We start from the raw sequence: 22,862 nt of genomic DNA, 5'->3' as shown, positions 1-22,862 counted from the left end.
AACCATCCCAAAAACGGATGAGGGAATTTTACGGAAATGGTAAAAAAGCAAGAAAGCAAGAATTGGTGTGTAAATTTACGCCCTTTTGACGACATTTCGATAAGCGAGCACTCTCTTGCATCCTTTCCCTCTGTTTTATAAAACAAACGACTACTGTATTTGATACAGCGAGTCAGTAATGTTGAGTCCGAGCTGCGGGAGAACAGTTGCGGCGCGAATTTCGGTGAATGCGCGAACTCACAGTTAATATTTGCAGGTACGAGGAGTTGGTGAGGGGAATAAAGAGTTAAGGAAAATGGGAGTTGGATAAATATCAATAAATATCATAAAAAATAAACCATAAAAACAAAATTCAAATTCGCATTGTTGTTTTATGACGATGTGAAAGTGTTGAAGCCTAGAAGTTGAATTCCTTTTCGTCCAAAGAGGGATGCTTCTTGTTTTTGTTTGTATTATATGACAAGCACGTTCTAAAGGTGACTTTTTCAGTCATATTTTACTTTATCACTTCTATAGCGATGCTTATCACCGGCACACGGCGGGCAGTTGGGTAGGGAAAACTTTCTAGTGCATCTGTGACGTATTAAGTAAACGAATGTACTAATTAGGCACAACAATTCAATAGTAAAATTTTAATCTATTGTAAAAGAAAGATCGGTTGTAAAAGAAAGAGTAGTATTTTTCTCGAATGTTGTTGATTTTTCAAACACTATATGCTTCCACTAATCCACCGATGATGCTATCATACTACAAAGATGTTCTCAATAAACATACTTCTGGGAAATAGTAGAAAGACACATGGACAAGAAGGTGTCACGAGTTCAAATTCAGATTCGTGAGAAATTGTAATCACTTACCGAACACTTCGAATTCAAGCAATTGTTCGCTTACGCATTAGAGACATAGTTCAATTTACAAGAGAACTAAGATAAGAAGCTCATAAGCAGATCCCAGTTGGGAAAACTCATTTTGCTCACTTGTCATACTTGACTTGACATATACGACACAAAACTGTCTTAAGCCCGTGTTATGGCCGCTTTAGACCTTGCGTGAAAGTGAACGTAAATCTTTGTTTTTTTTTTGCTATATTTTATTGAATATTAATCGGAATATTGCTCATCGTACAACAAAAGAAAGAACATTTAATTCCCCAACTATTGAGTCTATAAAACATGCCAATGTAATGAATTAAATGCGTTATTAATCGTTGTCATTCTCCGCTGACCAAAATTTTTCAACGTGAACAAAGGAAACGAATTTAAATGATCCTCTAGAGTCCTACGTATGGGTGATATGGTCCTAGCGGATCTTGTTTAAATTAATGTATTGTTTGATTTTATTTAAGCTTTAATTTCTCGCCGACAGAAAGACTAAAGATTGTAACGTAAAAATAATTGCCAACGTTTCACCAGGCGATTTCACGTTCACTTTCACTTTGACTGTAGAGCCCCGGTGAAATGGAAATGAAATTTTGGGGTTTTTAGCTATATTTCAATAAATTTTTATGATAATAAGGCTTTTCGTACTCCAAAAGGAAAGATATTGAATTCCCCAACTTTCTAGACTATCAAAAATAGTGAATTAATATATTAAATGCATTTATTTATTTATTTATTTATTCATTCATTTCAATCAAAGTTATCGGGCAGTATGCCTAAATAACTTAATGCTTACAGAGTACAAGTTTAAAGTATGACCCTAGAACTAACTTGAATATGTTGACGCAGCTGACTAACGGATTGATTGAAATCTGCTGATGACCCTAACCTATTATACACATCAATCATTTTGAGCAGTGGATCATTGGCACCAAAACTTTCCTTGTGATTCCCCGCATTGTTCACGGTGAAAAAGTAATGTTTATGGGGGAATAAGAATAATGGCAAGGAAATGCATTTGATTCATTATTTTAGCATTTTTATTGTCTCAATAATTGGGGAATTGAATATCCTTTCTTTTGGTGTGCTACGAAACCATATTCTTATAAATTCAATTAAATATAGCACACAAAAAAAAAAACAAAATTTCGCGTTCACTTTCACGCAAGGTCTAAAGCGACCTTAAACGTTATCTAAGCTTTTCTTATGCTTTTTAGGCTTTGGTAACAAATAGATTGTCGGCTTGCCATATTCTCTAGTGCCGACATAAGCTATTAAGTCGGAGCCATCGTCTTAATGTAACCGACGTCTTAATACAGCAATCAGTGTTTTGAAAAACAGCAAGATTTTTGACTTTAGAATTAGATCAACAAACAAGAGCTATTGTAGCTACAATCAAGTTATTAAACTTCTCGTAGTCGGGAACATTTTAAACAAATTCAATCCAATGCTTTTGGTTTGAGTTGTTGCAAGCCGCTAGCATTTTGACATATTTCAAAATGTGAATATAAATGAAATGAAGAAACAAGCCTTTCATTCCATTCAAATTCCACAACCATACAAAAACATGCACAGGTGCAAGAAGCGAACGGAGCAGAGCATACCTTCATACCATGCACATTTTAAATCAAATTGCTACTTTCTCTCATTCGCTCTCTCGCTCTGTCTGCTTGTTTGCTTCAGCTTTGGTTCAACTGTATTTTTGGTTTTCCTTCCATTACTAAAAACAGAACAAAAAACGATGCAACTCTCGGCCCCGCAAAGAATGCCGAAAAATGAACCCTTTTTTCGTTTGCTTCTTTGCTAACACGAACACACGCACACACTCGTCCAATTTACGGTTGCGTTTTTTTTGTTTGTTTGTTCCATTCCATTTCATCAGAATCCATCAACAGTGTAGCTGCTGGTTTTATGTGCGTCTGTGTGTGTGTGAGTTTCGTGAATTTTAATCTTTTTCACCTTTCCCAAATGTGCTCTGCCTCGATTTTGTTGTTGGATTATTTTCATGGAATTTAAAATTTTTTCTTCACCCGGGCTGCTGCTGCTGCGGGTGCTGCTACTCGGACAAACAAAGGAAAACTCGTAACCGAAGCGAAACAAAAACTGCAGCACCAGGAGCCCCCCGCGTCTAACAATCGAGAAATATAATTTACACATCCTTCATCCTATTCATCCGCCGGTGAGCCATAAAAAAAACCTCTCGTCGTCAGCCAGCGAGAAAAATCCTTTCGAAAGGGTACGAATAAGAAAGAAATTCAGGTCACAAAAAAGAAGCTCCAAGAAAAAGCAAAAGGTTACTACCGCCATCTTACACCCCTTGCCTCTTAAAGGCAAGCGAACAGATGAAGAAAAAAAAACAGTCGAACGGTGTGCTGCTGGAAATGCACCCTGCGCAGTCCCTTTTCCCCCGTGTGTACGTTTGTTCGTCAAGTTGGACCAAAGAAACATGTTGTTTTCCTTTCTCAAACCACCTCTCTCTCTCTCCACTTTGGACGGAACCAGCCGGAATGGATGCTTTTCCGGAGTAAAGCCCGGGACAGGTTCGCCGTCTTTGCGCGCGTGAGTTTCTAATTATTCAAATGAGCTTTCACCTACCATAAGCCACATTTCACACTCGGCAGGGAACGAAATTATCAGTTCCACCTCGGTACCCGCATTGCACGCCAGAGCTCAGCACGTAAGAAGCGGCGGACTTTCTTTGTACATTCGAACACGGCTCGGTAGTCCGCTCTCTTTGCTCCTTCCCCTCCCCCGGAAGATCGGTACTTTTGTGCTGAGCTCAAAATCATCCCAAAAGTGTGCAACGACCAGCATGAAAAAGCACACTGTGTGACTCTCCCAACCCGAAGAGCAGGGATGAAGCGTGTATTTAAATTTCGTCTCAAATGGCTTTTTTCGGCCAAGTCACATCCGCACTGGGCTGGACCAAACTCGTCGAAACCGGATCCACGGCAGCAGCAGTAGCAGGAGCAGATCCGGGAACAAATGCCGGGAACATGCTCACATTTGCTTGCAGCTGCAACTTCCCAAACACGAGACCATCGTGTTCCCATCTCTCACTATCTCTTCCCTCGCACCCGGTAGTGTGTGTGTGTGTGTGTGTGTGTAAGAAACGATTAGTGTGGGCAAGCAAAATTGCAAATTGAATGATTTATGCCCCCGCCCGGCCAATGATCGGAAGCTTTGCTGGCAGCAGCAGACGGAAGCCCGACGGTACGGGCTGGGCAGCTGGCAAACCGATCGCGCCAGCCGATACAACACAGCTCACAACCATGAATATTAATTTCGTGCTGACGTTTTGACGTTTTGCCCCACAAATCCGACGAACGGAGTGCTCGGCACCGAACCATCGTGTGCACAATCGGTTTGGAACAGAGAGCCAACAACAACCAACAACCAAATAACAAAAAAAATGTGCCGGATTTGTCCAGCTATCGGTTTCGGAGCGCACTACTGGATCGATATTTTATGCAAAATCGATTGAATTCAATTTATGTGCGACGAGAGCTTTTCGACAGCACCGGGACAGAGCGAGAGAAAGAGAGGGACGATGGGCGACAAAAAGGCAAATAAATAGAAAACTAGAATCCAGTGGCTTTGGATGTGCCGGAGTGTGTGGAAACGAAAAGTCACAACAAAGCGAGGGTGCAGGCATCGACGAGTGTTTGTTAAATGTTTGATAAAACTCATCTATAATTTAATGGATTATGTTGATCAAGGCAATGTTTTTCATCTTTATGAAGGACCAAATGTTTCCGTTTTTCGCAAACATTGCACGTGACTCGTTTGATGTTTCTCGAAAACCGGAACGTTCTGGTCGTGCGTTACTTAAGATGTTCAGTCAACAATGTCCTAAGTGCAGCTTGATTAAAGCAAACAGTGTTTACCGCTCTTGCTCTTTCCTTACCAGAACCACCCCGGTCCATCATTTAATCACTCAAACACTCCACGTGATGTGAGTTCGTTTCCCGTGGCGAGTGATTTATCGCCCCCATCCCCGTACGTATTCTTCTGGTACCATTTTAAACAACTTGGTGCTGTAAAACACGCACCAGCAGCACCGCAAAAGGGAAAGCGCGCGCACAAGCCTTGGTTTTACCGCAAAAGCCACTAAATCTTCATTTCACTTCATCAAACAGCTCACAGCACGGCCCAAAACGTCCTGTGCACTCCTTAGCCAAAAGAGAGAGAGAAAGAGAGAGGGAGTGAACATACAAAGCACAAACTGATCGATATTCATATTCCCAAAACAATCACTCAACCATCACGCCAAGCACGCAAAAGGGCTGACTCAGAGCTGTCCGAAGCTAGCCCGGGACGCGGACGGTTCTTCCACGGAAATCGGAATATTAAATTTCACCTCCAGCAACCGGTCGCCTACCCTAGCTCACAGCTGGCCAGCTCACAGGAGCCGGTATGGAGATGGGGTTTAATATCCCCCCAGAAACTGGAACACAGTCTCCCAGGGCTCGGTAGTAAGTGGCCAGCTTTCTCTTCGGCTTTCGGCTGCTTGATGTTGCTCTGGTTTTGGGCTGGCGTGTCAGACATCAACCGGAAGCAGGACGAAGCCGCCTAAACTGAACCGTTTGCAAAACAACGATTGTGCCTCGGTGAAAGGTGTGGAAAATTGTTCATTTTTCAACACCATTAGCGACGCCCTTAAGGTGCTGCTAGTGGATTTGTACGTAAATGTTTTAGCAGCAATAGTGTGCCACTCACGACAGTTGCTTCCATTCGCGCCCCCGTTGACAGCGGACAGCCGGACCGGACCACCCGTGTGTCTGGTTGCAGTGGTGAAGACAACGGGTTTCGAAACCTGTTGAAGTAGGTTCGCCCGTGCTGATCTTTTGCCCCACGGCAAATGTCGTGGGTCCCCAGCACACGATGAGGGTCTGCCGAATTCTTCTCTTCAACACCCTGCAAGTTCAACACCCAAAGAACGAATGGATGGAAGATTGAATAATCGACTGGATTTTGGAGGGAAAATTTATTCCGAACCGAGCCAAGCTGGGATGACAACGGACGCGTCCTTTGCCCTCTGTGAGAGCGCCAACCCGTGTGCCGTGCGGTGAGATTGAAGCATCGCGCCGCATTAAGTAGTCCATTTGTCATCCGTCGACACGGGCCGTTGGGTTGGAACTTCGCCACAGTACGGCACTGTGTCACCGGAATGAAGGTAGATGCGCTACGGTGGAATGTGTCCGCCCCTTGCCGGAGAGAAATGATGGATACGATGCTTTATGGTTTGATGGTGCTGTACAGTGTACACTGTCTGCAATATGTCTTCACGAAACGAGATTTAAGAGCTTTAGCTCATTAAAACGGTACTGCGAGACGTGTTTGTGTGTCAAAGTTTGGGGGAGTCCAAGCACTCCCGATGATATGGTAATGCTGCGGGAGTAGCTCATCCTTCCTCTATCACGACGGGTACTTTATTTTACACACTTGAACCCCAACAGGATGACAAAACGGTTGGGACTTGCTCAAGATCAGATCATGCCGTGGCGTATTGCGCTGTACTTCAACGACTCCCCAACACTGAACAGGAGCTCCAAAAGTCCCAAACGCCCAAAAATACCCAAGTCAGTCGTGAATTGGTATGGCGTCATCGCCTCTGCCACCTTCCGTCCGGTTCTAACAGTCACTAGCTCACCTGCCGCATTCATGCTCGAGCTCATTATCGCACCACTGAGCGTGTTTGGACAACGATGCCACTCCAAAAAATAAACCAGCATCCTCCAGGGAGCCTTGGCGCAACTCGGCGCAGCGAGGTCATCTTTAGGGCCCAACAATTTGAATTCGCCGAACCGTAGCGTAAAACGAACGACCGAGAGAGAAAGGGAGAGCGCGCGCAAGTGCTTGCCCAACTCGGTCGGGAATGTGTTTTTGTGACGATACGTATCTGTCTGTGTATGCTTTCTTCCAGTTCACGTTTAGCTGCAGCAGCAATGAGCCAGCACGCAGTGGCGGTTGGCTCATCGAGCCAGAGTGCTTCGCATCACGAGCGGGAGGGAAAAGCTTTTCATTTTCCACTGTTAATTAATTTAATTACATTTTCAGCGCAGCGGCGCCAAGTAGCAACAGAGCGCGCGCGAACTGCTGGGGAGTGTCGCGGCGTGGTCCCATTTCAGCTCAGTCCAGCGGGCTGCTGGTCCCAGTGTTTCTCGGCGCAGCGGCGTGTGTAGAGGACCCGGAGCTGGAGCAAATGGTCCCACAGAGGTTAATTTCTTTTGGCGCACTCCGAGGCCACTCCAAAATTGGAACCGTTGGGTAAAGCGATGGGTGGGGAAGGTGCAAAGAGAGAAGTGAAATATGCAATGTGCCATTCATCTCATGTTGTAGGGTAAACACACACACACATACTCGAGATATGAAGTTGTCAGGGTATTTCACACTGCGTTCCTTTGTGTACGGCGCTCTGTAGTGAGCTCCGGCCAAGTCGTCCATTTTGGTCCTTTTGCATTGGATAGAAGGGGTGGCGCCAGGGAATGAGAAAGCTAGCTGGTGAAAGAGAACGATGACAGGAGCTTCTGTTTTCCTTCAACTGGGGGTAAACCCCCCAAACTGAAAGGACTACGCAGTTGGCGCAGTGTGATGGAACTGACAGACAGGGCTACGGCACGTTCGTGGTCGTACACCGTACAGCGATTTGTTTGACCCTGGCAAGGACGGGAATGAAACACCTTTCGTCTAACCCATTTGTATAACAATGGCAGGATCATGAGACATCAGGTTCAAAGTCTTTGTAAAAAAAAAAAGAAAATTTCCGTAAGAGCACCAGAGCTACCCCCAGAGCTTGCTTTAAGTTTAACTTCGCCTATCACCTGTCCATCAGCGTTCGATTAAACCACATTTTGACTGGCAGAGTACGTCGATAATATCAGCAATTTTACAGCATTATGCTTGTTAGAATCTTGAAAGCGGGAAAATTTGAGCTTTCATCAATAATGCTCTTGCGTTCATTCTTCACTTCTGGCGAGACGTAAATCGTTATCTTCAATTCCAACGTTCCAATCCGTTACCGTGCCCACTCATTGACATAGCGCCTGCCCCCTCGTCTTCCTCTTCCTCAAACTCATCCTTTCCCCGTACCTCCAACCCGCTGCCACGTGAAGGACACTGGATGACTGGAACCTATTTTTAGCGCACCGCTGAAACGAAGCACAACGACGACGACAACGCCGGCGACGACGATGATGTAATCGTCGCAAACGGTTACAATTTCTTTCCCTGCGGGCCTTCACTTTTCTGCCATCATCTGGCTCACCCCCAATCCACCTTCAACGCCCCTTATAGAATCGAACGCGAAAAAACGCGAGAAAGCAACGGCGGGAAAAAACAAACGCCGCGCAAACCGTGCGGCCAGGCCACCCATCAACGGCTGCGACATTTTCCATTTTCCGCAGGGTAAATAGAAAACGGATACTCTCACCAGCTTTCACCCCCGCTTGGTACATCATCCCATCTTCCCCAGGTTTCGGCCGGCGCCCGTTGCTACGATGGCCATTCCCGACCTCACACGGGGGGATGGTTGTGCTGTGAACATTCCCGTTTTCATTTCGCGTTCCCGATTTTCCTCGACGTTCGAAGCAAAAAGGAGGTGCACCAGAGAACACCGTGAATGATGGTGGCCAGGGAAGGAGACCAGGCAAAAAAAACGGGTAACTGACACCCGCGCCGACGAACGCACGCGGAGAAATGCTGAAATGAAATACTTTTCGGTTGCGTTCCGCCAACGCTCGCTCGTGGGGCAGCAATAAAAATAAAAAACCCCTTCGAGGTGCCTCGGAAGGGACCTACCACTCCCTATCCTGGCCGTCAACCTGTCGGCTGCAGCAACGGGGTGAGAAGGAGTGGAGGCCCAACTCGGTGGAGCGATGCGACGCAGGTTTGTATTTGGAGGGCCCCAGTAAATCTTGCCCAACCCTAACGAAGCTTGGCCGGCGTGTCGCGTTATGGCGAAGTTGCCACTCTTACCCTCTCTTTCTCTCTCTCTCTCTCTCGCCACATCCGCCCGGTTACTAAGGTGAGACTGGTGCAACTTCCGCCTCGACTACTGGTGCCGGTTGCCCCCTCGGTAGAATTGTGTAATTATGCAAATTTAATGAATTTTACGCCCACGCGCTATCACGATGCCTCGAGACGTCGAAGATGGCCTGCGTGGTGTGTGTGTGTGTGTGTGTGTATGGAGACAACGACATCGTGTGCCGAACGGCGTACAAAGAAGCAAGGGATCGAGGTGGAAGGAAGCAAGGGCGATAACGGTGACGACCTCGCTGTCGTTTCGCCTTTGTGTAATGGGATACATTTTCGGGCTGACCTCTTCTCGCCAGTGTCACCAGTGTTGTGCGGTAAAATTGACGACACCCCCGGACCCGGGCGACCTGGTGCGGGAATCAGTGCAAAGTTTTTTCAAAACCCGTTTTTTGGGGGTTTTCGGCACCCCAAACTGCCAAGCACCAAACTCTTTCCCCAAACCCCAAATCCTCCCCGCGGAAAAGGATCAAATTCGTAAAGTCGCTCAATACGCTTCTTGGCGGTTGGTTCAGTTGTGTTCAAAACCCCTTTCACCGACAACTTCTTAACCTCCGAAACCGAACCTCAACCCACCCACAAACAAGGACAAATTGGAACATCGGAACTTGTTGGTGGATTGGTGGAGGGAACAGTTTTAATGGTTGTTCCCAAACTGAAGCTCATTTCGGAACCGCGCAGCTTATCCAGCACGGGGAGCAAGTGTTCGGCACAACGAAGTGTACTGCTTCTGTGAGGCGAAGGGAATGGTAGTATAGAATTGAAAGCGCACAAAAGGCAACCTCTCTCGCTCCTCGCGATTCCCTGGAGACGGGGCTGATTGGGCGATAGTTGCAAATGAGCGTCTTAAATGGGGCTGTAATTATATTAAGGAACTGTGCGCCGGGCGCACTGCTTAATATCCGACAAAACTCCCGCAAGTAGCACCTCCCGTGAGCAATCAAGCCTAGAACAACGTCGTAGCTCATTCGCGGTGGTGGTGTTGGTTCTTGCTTGCGTTTCGGGGGCGAGCTGCTTGGGGTAATGAATAATTTACGTGGCATGCATAACGATTATCGCGATAGAATGTTATGCTGGCGGCTGGGTGTGTACTTTAGCGTTCAATCAAAAGCACTTCATTTCTTACACATTTCTAGTGTTTTACTATTTTTGTTACAGATGGAAGGCTCCAATAAAAAGAGGCTTTTAGCCCGTGTATCTAGTATATAAAACTTTGCAAGATGTACTAGATACATGAGATCTCAATTATTCAAGTAAGAGAAACCTTTTGATAACATAAATTAAACCTTTGGAAGGTTTTATGATTTCATTTAGTTCCAGTTTGAATAAAATATAATCCTTGAGATTAACATTTTGTTGAAACTCCAACGAAAACTATGCCCCAAGTGCCCGTTTTTTTCAACCTACAAATGCACCTTAATGTCTTAATAGTAAAACAAATTCGCTAGCTTCTTGAAAAAGAGAGGTAAAATAGGGTATTCTGCTTTGAACAAAGGGAATGAAAAACAAGTATTTCAATTGCTTATTCTGCATGTTATGCTTTTAACAAGACATAACACATTGGAGAAGGTCATCCTTTTGCTATGAAACTTCAAAAGAACGGATTTTTGAGTGATTTAATTACATGTAAAATCTAAACTTTGAACTAACTTACTCAACAATCTAATCTAGTCTTCGTAAATCAAATCTCAAAGAAGTAAAAAATATGACCATCTGGTATCTGGTATCTGAATGAAAAAGCAACAGCGAAAGCGATCGTTATTCAGTTCAGCGGGACAGTTCCCGCATCATGTTCCCTTTTCACTCGGACTCTCTACATATCGTTCCAAAAATTGGCATCAACATTAAAAATAAAAGCCACAAGCCCTGAACTGCATCGAGACACAACACTTACTCACCAATGCTAATTAAAAGCCCCAAACGCAACGAAGCGAAACAATGCGAATGACCATATCGTGTCGAAGCGCTCCCAATGCTCCCAGTCCCGTCGAACTCGACCGTACTGGCAGCGCGCTAAACGCACCGACCAAACAAACTTCCTCCAAGCACCCACAATACGGTCGATAAAAGGTAATGAACTGTTCAACTGACAGATACTAACTGATCTCTAATTAAGTTAATTGCCTCGTATGTCGCCTGCCTGCCTCCATATGACGGTGACTTCTTTTTTCTTTCTTCCTCTCTGTGCGTGGCAGTATCACCACCATCACCACCATCACCACCAAAGCCAAAGCCAAGCCCAGCCCCGCCCTTGTGCCAGCCAATCAAACAAGCGTCCCGTCACCGTCCCGCCACTCACGCAATAAGACGCAAAACACGGTCGGTCTGTTTCTGGTCAGTTTGGCGCAAAACCTCAAACAGTCGTCGAGTCGTCGTCATCAACGCCCGTCCCAGTGCGGTTGTTGTAATCCGAACGGCTCATCCCCGGGTATCAGAAACATCATCAGACGGCCAGGTGTTAAGCGACACACAACAATCCAACCCCAACCGACAAGTCCCATTACCGCCAACCGAACCTTCCGCACCATGGCACCGGCAGCGAGAAGGGAAATTGACACCTCTTCGCAAACTGGTGTGCTGCACTGAGCGCGTACCAGTTCATAACACTCTAAAAGTACCGATGCGAGCAAGCTAACAGTGAGCAAAACTGGGACTGGGAAAACACAAACATACGCACACACACATACACACCGGACACACTGGCCAATAACCACCGACAACGCCGACTGTCAACACCTTTGGCCGGGCGCAACACCGGCGGGTGGCACCGCTGATTGCTAACGGAAAAGCAACGGGCGCAGGGAAAAACAGGTTAAATGAATTTAATAAATTAATTGCAACTAATTCCAGCAGAAGCGCTCGAACGGTGCAACTTGGTTGCCATTCGCGCTGCGCGATAACCGTTTCCCGCCCATCGTGCGTCCGTGCGGGTGTGGAAAGGCGCCGCTGTAATCTTGTTGTATGGCCGTTAGCATATTTCCGGTTCCGAAGCTTTTGTCGTCGAGTGATGGGTTTTTTTTTCTCTTGTTATTGGTACCCACCGTGGAAACCAGGCAAGCGTGGTAAGCGAATATTTGCGTTCGATTTTGTTGTGCAACTAACGCTTGCAGCTAACCCTAATTGAACGTACTACAGCTTCCAGCGGAAAGCGAATTTGCAAATTGCATTAAAACAAGATCGTTTGGATGAAATAAATAAAAATTACATCAACGACCATGCAGCGTTTAACGTTTTAATAAGCCAAGATTACAAGAGGTAGGATGTAAGCAACGAACGTTTACTCTACTCCAACAAATAGCCAATTTGTTAAGCTTTCAGAACGAATGTATCTGTACAGCTTTTTGTGTCCATATCCTCTTTCCAATCATTCACAATGGCCATAACAACCACGACACACAACAACAATAGCAAAAAAAACTGAAACTGGTGGCTCCCGAATGGCAAAAACCAATTGTCCTTAACGACCATTCGGCCTAATTGAGCATCAAGATCGACATCAAACAAAACAGAGAGAGAGAGAGAAAGGGAGAGGGAGAGTGTGCTCCTGATTTCGTTAAACGATGAACGGCCATAGTTCTCCAGATGGCAGCTCCCCTTCGATGGAAATCGGAGGATGGGAAAACATAAGAAAAACTCAACCATAAAAATGGCCCAAAACTTCTTGTGGCTCATCCGGGAGGAGGCAAATAAAAAAAAACACACACACAGCCTAGGCACCATCAATAACACAATCGCGCGCACACTCTACTGCCACTTGCAGGGAAACTTCTGCAACTATGAAAATTACCAGAACACGTCCCATTCCCCCCCCCCCCCCCCCAGAAGCGGCTAGGAAGGGAAACTCTCTGGAAGTGTTACGGTTAACGGGCTAACCCCGGTCGCCGGGAATCGTTCACACAATCGATGATGATGATGATGATGGCGATGGTGCAGACGATAATGACAACGATTTGGTGAAGATAAAGGTGGCGGGGTAGTGGGTGGATGATGCAACAGCAACAGAAATTGGCATCAATTTAGCAAAATGGCTAACAACCACACACATACACCAATTTGATTGACATTTAACTTTTTACGGCTTGGTCCCGCGCCCGTGGCTGCACATTCATGACGCTGGGTATGGGTATGCCGGAAAGCGACGCCCGCGTCTATGTGTGGTGTGTGTGTGTGTGTGTGTGTGTGTGTGTGTGTGTGTGTGTGTGTGTGTGTGTGTGTGTGTGTGTGTGGTGTGTTGCCAAAAAACGGTCGGTGCATCCGTGTGGGTTTTATTGAGCTGCCCGAGGTGGCCACGAACGATCCCCAAATCACTTTCGATCGACACGATAGAGTTTTTGTTCTTGTTGCATTGTAGCCTCCTCCTCATAGAAACATTTCCAGCACCCGAAACAAAACGTGTGAGCCAGGCGTGTCACGTGAAAAATGATTATCCCCCTTAAGCTCCGTTGATTATGGGTGAAAGGTGCAGCAAAACGGCCAACCAGCAGTGGGATCAGTTTTGGAGCACAGCGACTCAACGACAACAAAAAAGTACAACCTCCCAAAGAATGATGCTGATTAGGCGTACCAACCACCACCGCCCGGTTGCGTTCTCTGCCCACGTGCGACGAACAAAAACTGTATGTCTGCGGGTTCAGTGAGGTGGTAAGGGAAATTGGGGGTGAAAATGAGGCGCAGAAACAAGCACACTAGCGCACCACTTACCTGGTATGTAGCGGGGTCCATTGGTGTGCCCGAGGGATAAGCTGCCGTAGGAGACGTGGCCGGATTCGGCGCCGACCGAAACCACCGCTATCTCGTCGAGCTCGTGGCCGGGCGACGTGCTGTTGGCGGAGACGAGCCGGGTCGAGGAGGTGCCGGCGGTGCCGTGAGATTCTTTACGACCTCTTAACGATAGCACCAGCCGTTTGGCTGTTGACATGATGGCCGCTAACTGTAACGAGAAGGGGGAGAAAAGGGAGGCAGAAAACGCATTGTTAACGCTAATCCTGGCAAAAGCATTGCGGGCGTGGCGGCGTAAGACACATTGAGCGGCAGGTCTTGTGCCTTAGGAATGGGCTAGTCCGATGAGGAACAAGAATGCGAACCGCCGTCCGTTCTCAGCACATGGTGCACACGAGCGTTCGTTCCGGTTGTAGCAAAGTTTAGCTAACGATGTACGCCGCGCGTATCCTCTGCCCTTTTTTGGCACACTTCCATCGCAAAGCGCAACAACCCGACACCCGACCGAAGAGGTGAATCTTGGTGACGATACCTTGGTGAAGATTTACTAAATTATCCCCTATCTTACGCTCGCCTCAAGAGCCGTCGATTGGGCAACGGGGATTGGACATATCTGTTGCATCCGAAGGTACCACACCACACTACTGTCGATGGTGCTAGAGCATGCTTCTGTGATGCTCATCCGCTCTGCTGTCTGCAGCAAACCACAGATTTAAACCGCTTCAGCTTCTGCTCGCCACTTGTGGGCAGATTACGCGCAAACCCGAAATCCGGTCCGGTGCTCGCGACCATGGTTTATCCGCGGGGAGCCGGGGAAACAGTGCGGAAAGCCGAATGCTATGTCGAGCCTCATAACCATAGATTGCCGAGATTCGTTGGCAACATGCCCTCCTAAAAGCTCGTGCCATTTTCCTGTTCGTAAGCGAGCGCTGAGCGCGTATGCTTTTGAGGGGGGAAAGGGATGATGATATTGGCAGAGCAGATGGCAATCACCGAGAGATGCCTACCCGATTAGTTTCCCCACTGGCCGAGAGAGATGAAGGGGAAAGGAAGAGAGACGAGGGGACAAATCAACACCCACAACATGCCACAATGGATTTCCATTATGTTGTGGCATGTTCGAGTGAGGTTAGTATGCCAACCTGCTGCAGCTGCAATGGTTCTGAAAGTCTTGAAGGCACATAAATTGTGCGATTACCATACTGCTGGCTACATGCTTCAAAAGGTGCATCATATCCTGCAGCAAACGGTGGCTCTCATTGTTTTGGCAGTAAGGTATAAGACAATTGCACCATCTGTGCTCGGTTAGTGCAGCGTTTCTTCAGCAAAAATGAGTTCGGTTAGGTTCGGGTTTGAACGTTGAATTTCGATGCATTATATTTGCCTTTCGGGTTGTGTGAAATTATTGCGCCCGCCAAATGAGTGCTTGCGCTCTGTTTTGCATAATGCATAATTTTCGCAGAATCAACTTCATGCTTATCCGCGCGCTCGGCACAAACACAAAAACGGGTGCCCACCCGTGGGCGTGCACAAACTTTTCCACACGCTTTACATTTGGTTGGAAAGAATGTGAGCGCGGGTAATAGTTTTGAAAGTTTCAACTACCTATAAACGCTCGGCAACTTTACATGAATGCATCTCATTTTCATACTGAATTAGCTTGCCGAGCAAATCATACTTTGGCTTAACGATGATTTGGCTCCAGCTCAACATTGGTATTAAAAAGCGACCAATAAAGCTAATATTCAACTATGATAAAGTTCAACTTGGTACAGCGTTAGCAGTTAAAAAATACCATTATAGTTCATACGGTTAAGGTACACATAAATCCTGTTGTATAATTTCAAATTTTCAAATTTTTTTTACACACTGAGTATTCAATACTGTCTGTGATTAAGAAATGTTATCAACACAAAGAAATTACACGACAAACTGCATAATTACAACAAATTTAGCTAGCAAAGACAAATGCAAGATGTTCGAATACTTATTTACAATACGTTCGAATACAAATTCTAAACGTGTTTAAAAAATAAATAAACAAGATAGACCTTGTCCAGTCTATTCCTACGGAAGCTATGATTATTTAGAATGCTTAGGGCATATTAGCGAGGAGGCCAATCCCTTTGTTTTTAGTTACGAGCTTAAGACGCTTCTCAAAAGAATCGCACGCGGCACGCACCTGGCAAATCATCCCAGATCTTGGAAATAACCTTTTTAAATTGCTCAATAGTGTGCACTTTATGCTCGCTCTGCTTGGCGAACATGTATGACCATACATAAAAGTTCAGCGGGTATGGCTCGAGGAAGCTGGGAGGCCACAAAGTCTTATCGAAAAAAATCAGTCAAATTGCCTCGACACCACGCTTGGACGATATTCGTCGTGTGGGCCCTTTCACCGTCCTGTTGAAAGACGTAATGATCCTTTCCGTACAGTTTCCGAAGTGCTGGGGCCACAACCTTCTCCAGAATCTCGGTCTTGTAGTACGCAGCATTGATAAGTGACGCGGTGTTTTGAAATCTTGGGATGTTTATTAGGGATGGGGGGATGCTGGCCAACGTCAGCGACCACAACCGATGATCACTAGGATGCTCGCCTTTTGCAAACAGTTTTACTACGATGTCGCGGTACTCTTTCATCGTGCTTTGTCAACAAACAACTAGTGACAGCAAGTTGACATTTTTTGCCAAAGTTAGTGTTTATGTACTGACATCAGTTCCGGCTAAAACTAAAATCTAAAAGGGCTAAAACTGACCTCAGTTCCGTTACACTGAGTGCACATGGTACAAAGCTACACAACAATGAAACGTTGTATTCGAACTGCACCCTGTATGTTGTTTAAAACGTGATGTCATACTAAGCATGCATGTCATCAAAAGACGCATTGTAAATTATTTAATTGTTAAAGAAATGATTCATAAATAAATTATTTATATTATATAGCAGCTGAGCATCTCCAAACAGAACTTCCAGAAGTAAATTGAGGCAATTATCAAGCATCTCGTCGCATTTTTGTATAATCGTTTGGGCATTAAGAAATGAACTCTTACAAAACACAACGTCTATGCTGTCCAAAATGTTTCCTTTCAATGATGTTCGACTTGTTGAATTTCAAGCCCCCAGAGGGAATATTTAAAGCCCAATTAGTACCCCCTCCGTTCAGTGCGAAGCAATTGCTATGCTTCTCTTGCTTCGGCTTGTCTTTCCCAGCCGCACAGAATGCACTATGGCAAACACATAAATAAGGCAACCTTCACAGCTACATCGAATATCTAGGAACTTTTCAATATCCAACAGTCCCAGTGGTACCATTAATGATATTCCTGACAGTGCTGTTTTTATATATCCGACTCTCCCTTCAGCCTGTCATTTCCCGATCCACCAGGCAATTGGAAGATAAATCGTTCCATTGACAGACCGCACTGTTTTTGTTGTGATCAAATTTCTGCTCCGGGGCATGGAAAATCGAATCTCGTACGAAATTGCTTTTTCCCGACTGTTCTCGTGGCCCCAGCCGCTGCTGCGTATGGTGCCGCAGCAACCATGACCATCGTGGCCCAAAGAAAATACATGTCAAATAATATCAAATACCTTATTAAGGCTCCACCTTTGGTGACTTTTTAAGTTGCTCCCCTGTGCCGTGCATCTGCCGCGCACAAGCCCGAGGGTCAGCTGCCAGCTGTCACCGCGCACACATTCAACCGGGAGCAAGCAACCGTACGGCAGTCATAAAAGCGGAAGCAAACTCAATTGGCACCGGTCAGTAGAAGTGTACACATGCGCAAATACACACACCGAGTACCGATGGCGATGCCGAAGTGTTTCCATACCCATCAGCCTCACCGTGGCAGCGAAGGAGACGAATGTGTAGGGAAACATAAAAGCAAAGCTCGATCAACAACAGCCACAAAAAAATGCAGTTGAACCATCATACATACACATAGTGCCAAGAGACTCAATTAGAAGTGGGTAGATTTGTTGCTCAGGTGTACCACGCTGTTGCACGACGGCGCAGCTTTCCGTATACAGCAACAAGCGAAAGAGCGTCCGCGTGCCGAGGCAGTGTGTAATACAAAGGGCGAATGATGAAAACAAAACCAAAAATAGTGTACATAAATTCTAAGCCCGGGATTAAAAAAGAAAATCAGGACTGGCAGGACCACCACAAATGGTGGTGGTGCTCGACTGTGGGAGCATGGGAGGGATCGTGCAGGGAAAGAAGTTCATAACCACGAAATAAATCCAATTTACGAGCTGATGACTTTTTATTTCGCAGTTCATCCGTAAGGTAAGGTGGGGGAGAGAAGGACTGTTACGGGGCCAGAGGACAGGAATGGCACAATTTGTTCCAAAAACCCCGAAACCTCCTCGTTCATATTGGTTGGGAGGGGAGAGGAGCAAGGGGATACTATCGACATAAAAATGGCAACTGCCAACGAATTTCTTCAAGAGATCGTTCACTGTTCTCGTGCCTGGATCTGGTTTGCAGACACACACACACACACACATACACACACACAAAGAGCAGCGCTGGCAGCAGAAGGGAAATTTTAAATTGTTTGCACTTTCGTGGGAAAGTTTTTATTCATTTCCCCGCTTCGACCGCGTGAGCAGCGCAGTGCAGTGTGCCGAAAAAGCTGTAAACCTGGTACTTTTTCTGCCGTGTGCCGTGCTCGGATCTATCGTGGCTCGAAGTGCGCAAAAACCATCCGTCAAAAACTATTAAATTGACTGAATGGATCTGTCGGAGAAGATGGGTGCAAATAGAGAGGAAAGGGAGCAAAGAGGCCAATTTCCTTTTTTTCCAATGGCTGAAAACGTAAGATTGATTGTGATTAATTTGGTGCTCCTTTCTTTAAGAACAGTTTTTAAAAGGAGTTTCTCAACACAATTCCATTACGGCTTGTTTTTGCCTTTTTATCATGTTTTTTTTTTTTGCAGATATTAAACAATACATTACTTATAGTCAAATGTTTTGAGATTTATGTATGTTGGTTTGAATGTCTTTTTCTAAATAGAAGTTTTCAATGCAAGAATCTATTTCAAAGTCGTAGTTTCATTTCATTGTTTTCTTTGTTCATTTCTTTATTGCTATCAATATGTTTGTTACTCCAAATACCAAATCAAATTATCTCTTTACAATCTTGCATTTTTTAAATCTATTTTCATGAACGTTTTCTGGTAAGAAATTTGTATTAAAGTTTTTTTTTATCTTAGTCCACTATATTCTACCATTCAGTTTCAGAAGTTTTATTTATTTTTTCATTTGTTTATTGTATTCAAAAATATGATGATTCTGCGTTCCAGATTGTTCAACTTAGAAATATTTAATATTAGTACTCTATCATTCGTCCGGCACCGACTCCAGCAAAGTCCGGCTTTGATGTTTGTCTTCTTTCCCTTCCCCCAAACGTCTAGTTATGATCATCTTATTTATTTAGTGATATAAGCTCTTCATGTGCAAGATATCAGTGGAAATTGGATTTTACCGAAGGTCTGTGTTGAATGAAAATCAAATCATCTGGCGCTTCAAGATAAAACCTCAATGTGGCAAATCTGTGTCTCGATTGAATCCTTCAATCTTGTATGCCTAACAAATTATAATAATGTACAATAATCATACCTAATTTATGTGCTGAATCAGTTGTAGTTAATTACTGACTGGTTCAATGATGTCAGCGTTTAAAAAAAAACATACATTAAAAAAAGCTCCGCATCGCAGGTCTAATCGTGAACCTAACTCGATCGAAACGTAGCGACACACGCGGACACAGATAAAAAATGGCGACGCTTAGAGTGCGTTTCGTAAAAGCTCCCATAAAAAATCCAATTAAAAACTTCGAACCTAATATTTATTGCTACACACGGGTTCACACTCCTTTGGAGCACGAGGACCAACTGCCGTCCCGGTACCGGCCTGGGGGCCGGGCCCCATTTGCCAAACGGTGATGGTCGGGAGTTGGCAAACCATTGTGCCGCGCTACCGTCCGCGTGCAGCAGGGCCTCGCCCCAGAGCTTCGTAATTCTCATTATGGTTTATTTTGTTGTTTGAAATATAGCCGGCCATAAAGGCAAAATTAATTTTCGGCACATTTCCTCGCACACTCCGGCTGTCCGCCGGCTCGACCCAACCGACCAACACGCGCTGGTGCGCTATTTTCCGGTAGCTGGCCCTTCCGGTACTTAGCCGAAAAGTAACAACAGTCTGTCCTGATTTGGCTTGAATCTTCATTTCGGTGGTTACCGCAATGAATGGAAGCAAGGGAAAGGGGATGGATTGCTGCGATAAATTGACCATCCTTCATCATGCAGCCCGAGGAGGAGTGTCCGTACGGCCGATGGTTTTATCGCCGGCTTTCGCGCCTGTTTCGGCAAGCACTCGAACTTCAACCATCTCTCTCGCAGTGGTTACGAAAGTAATATTAGCACGTTGCGCGGGAAAGGGGAGCTTTTTTTTTGGTTGTTGGTTCGCTAACAACATCCTTCTGGAGTTGCTCACGGCCTACAAATAACATTCGACAGTATAAACAATAGCAACCGGGGAGTGCCCAGAGAGCACGGACCGAGGGAGAAGGTTTAACATGCTAGGTGCTTCAGGCCTTGCAATTATACGGGCTCGTAGGGAGATTGAAGCTATTTGTGGGATTTTACGATCTTACCACGTAAATATGTTCCCATTTTTCATAACGATGCTCCATACCCACAGAGAGATTATTGGGGGCGCTTGCAAAACATAATATCTTTGGGCTTATCTATTACGACTTTATTTTTAGCTTTTGAAGTTGATGCGTTTGTCGTTCTATTGCAGATCGTTCTAGTGCGATGCGTTGTGCTAGACTTTAGATATCTTTGTTATTTTGATGTGCGTCCCTCCTGCACAATAACTTGACAGGGGCACAAAATGTTGCAATTTCAATAAAATTCACATAACCATCCATTCTTTGCCTGTGCCACTTTACATGCGTAACTTCTTCTATCGAAAGGCCACTCGAAGAAGCAATCAATCTTTCATTTGCTCGAGTCGACGGATACGCAATACTGCCAGCAAATAGAGACACACATTCAATAAAATTTCAATCTTCCACCTCAGCCCCCACACATTCTTCGGGCAAACTTTGTTGTTTGCATCAATCCAAAATAAATTGTTATCGATTTTTCTCTCCCACGTATAATTTATTCCACTGGAACTATCAAATGACCATTTCCACACATTGTTGCGGGAGGTCCCCGGGTACGTTGGGAAAGTTCGATCACACTTCCGTCAATCAAATCATCCGATTAAAAACCTTCCCCAACTTTCCCAAACAATAAAAAAAAACCCCGCCCGACAACAACCTGCTCTGTGCAACCCCTATTGGATTGTTTATTCAGGAAAATTTAATTTTCAACAGCGCTGTTCGTGTCCTCGTTTTTTTTCTTCCGATTGTGCGGCAACAATACAACTAAACGCGTGTGTTCCTCTGAGTTGAGTACCTTTTTTCGGGCTCCCAATTTTGGACGCTAGTCCGTTCTTGAATGTCATCCTAAACAAACAACGGCTTTAAGATTACAAATCCGTGATATATATTTTTTTCCTTTTCTGATAGAGCTTTTTCGTAATCCTAGGTGGTACTTTATGCCTCAAAAAAGCACTAATTCTTCCTCCTGCATATTATGGTTGGCTGGTGTTAATAAAATAATGCTTTTAAACTCTACAAATAGTTTAACGAAAGCTTACAAGTAAATCGGCTCAATTTGTTTAACATCATTACCACATTTAAACGTTCCAAACGAATGAGCTTCTATTCCAATGACTTTTACAAACAAACTTCAAATCCTAATAGAAGAAGGTAATTAGAAATTAGCACCCAGAAGTGAATGCAACATCCATTGTGCACATCAAACAAACTGTCCCTATCGTACTATGCAAAACATTAGCGAAAATGTTTCATCTTGCTAGCTCGAACCGTTGTCATTCAGCACACACGTAGACGCTTGGCAAATAAACATCGTTTGCACCAGCTGGGGAAACATGGTCACCAAACAGGAACACGACGATTGATTTACTTGGAACAAGCGCCAACCCACACCATCACCATCACAAGCCCAGCGCATCGTTCAATATTTCAATCGAAACTGTGTCAAACTAACTCAAATAGCTAACGTTTCACATGCTGCTGCACCGGATGCATCATGTAACGTAACACGGCCCGGGTGCTGCACGGAAAGCATATCTGCAAAGCCCGGACAGTCGCACATGTGCCGTTTCTAATGAGGATCGATTGCCGGAAATGGTATCGGGTGAACCGCAAAAATTGACATCACACTGTCCGGTCTGAATCACAGCAACCTGCACCTGCAGTCGCTATCGTTTCGGATGGCAAATTGCCTGTATCTACAGTAACATCAACAATGTACCAGATGAGAGGAAAGCTTCCAAACCACACGACAAAATGGGACATGGCCGTTGTGGAGTAAGTTAATTAAATTGTAAAATATGCGTAAACTGTTACTCCTCTAACGGGGAAATCCGGCCATTTAAGGTGAATGCACACTTTATTACATTTTAAAAAAACGCATCGCATCAATCATCGCATTAAATCAAACGCAGTGTGAGAGACGGATAAAAACGAGAGTTTTGTAGGAATCAATTCTGACCGTATTAGCCCGCATCTTCGCTTGCTGGAAAGTATGCAAATGTTCGTCTGTTGCGCTTCCATCGCTCTGCATTCCAGCACATTGCTTTTAGATGCGAGCGTGTCCCAATTTCACTAGCACAAGTAATGAAATGATGGATTGATTTTGGCCCCCTCAAACATTTCTTGTGAACCAACGTCAACGCTCCATCCTTCCCCGATACACGATGGCGAGCTCTTTGGGAAAAGGATCTTTGCGGTTTGGTACGCCACGCCCGGCAATTCGCCTTTGCCTGGTGCTAATCTTTAGCATTCGACCAAACGCCGTACTACGCTCCATCAATGTCACTCACTGTAGCACACATACTAAAGCCCTTTGGTTTCTATGTTTCCTCACAAATACAGTGGAAAATACTTTGGAGGAAACTCCAGCAAAGTAATGTGACGATTACTGTACAGCCAAGCTGGTATTAACCTGGAACCCTAAACCAATGCCGGAAGAAGAGTCGCCGGGAACGATAAGCTGTCCTCTCCCCCTGTCCCGTGTGTCCCCTGTTTGAAGCGAGAGAATCCACAAACAACCGCACCATCGCTTCCACCGCTCCCGGGTACCGA

The 22,862-nt window shown here is 45.2% G+C and overlaps 1 protein-coding gene across 15 annotated transcripts in view; it reads right to left on the bottom strand.

Annotated features, from left to right (window-relative positions):
- LOC121591491 (cyclic nucleotide-gated cation channel alpha-3) overlaps positions 1–22,862 on the bottom strand; it is a 104,674-nt gene that overhangs the window by 56,510 nt on the left and 25,302 nt on the right. For 14 of the 15 annotated variants that reach the window (XM_041912054.1, XM_041912059.1, XM_041912061.1 and 11 more), the window contains one exon: positions 13,614–13,842. The exons of the other annotated variant lie outside the window; for it this stretch is intronic. In XM_041912054.1, the coding sequence (XP_041767988.1) occupies positions 13,614–13,830 (217 nt within the window). In that variant the 5' untranslated portion in view covers positions 13,831–13,842. The remainder of the gene's footprint in view (positions 1–13,613; positions 13,843–22,862) is intronic. 15 annotated transcript variants of the gene reach the window in all.

The sequence above is a fragment of the Anopheles merus genome, chromosome 2L (assembly GCF_017562075.2).
Source record: "Anopheles merus strain MAF chromosome 2L, AmerM5.1, whole genome shotgun sequence".
Taxonomy (NCBI): Eukaryota; Metazoa; Arthropoda; class Insecta; order Diptera; family Culicidae; genus Anopheles; species Anopheles merus.
The sequence above is the reverse complement of the archived record's forward strand: the minus strand, read 5'-3'. Positions and strand labels throughout refer to the sequence as shown.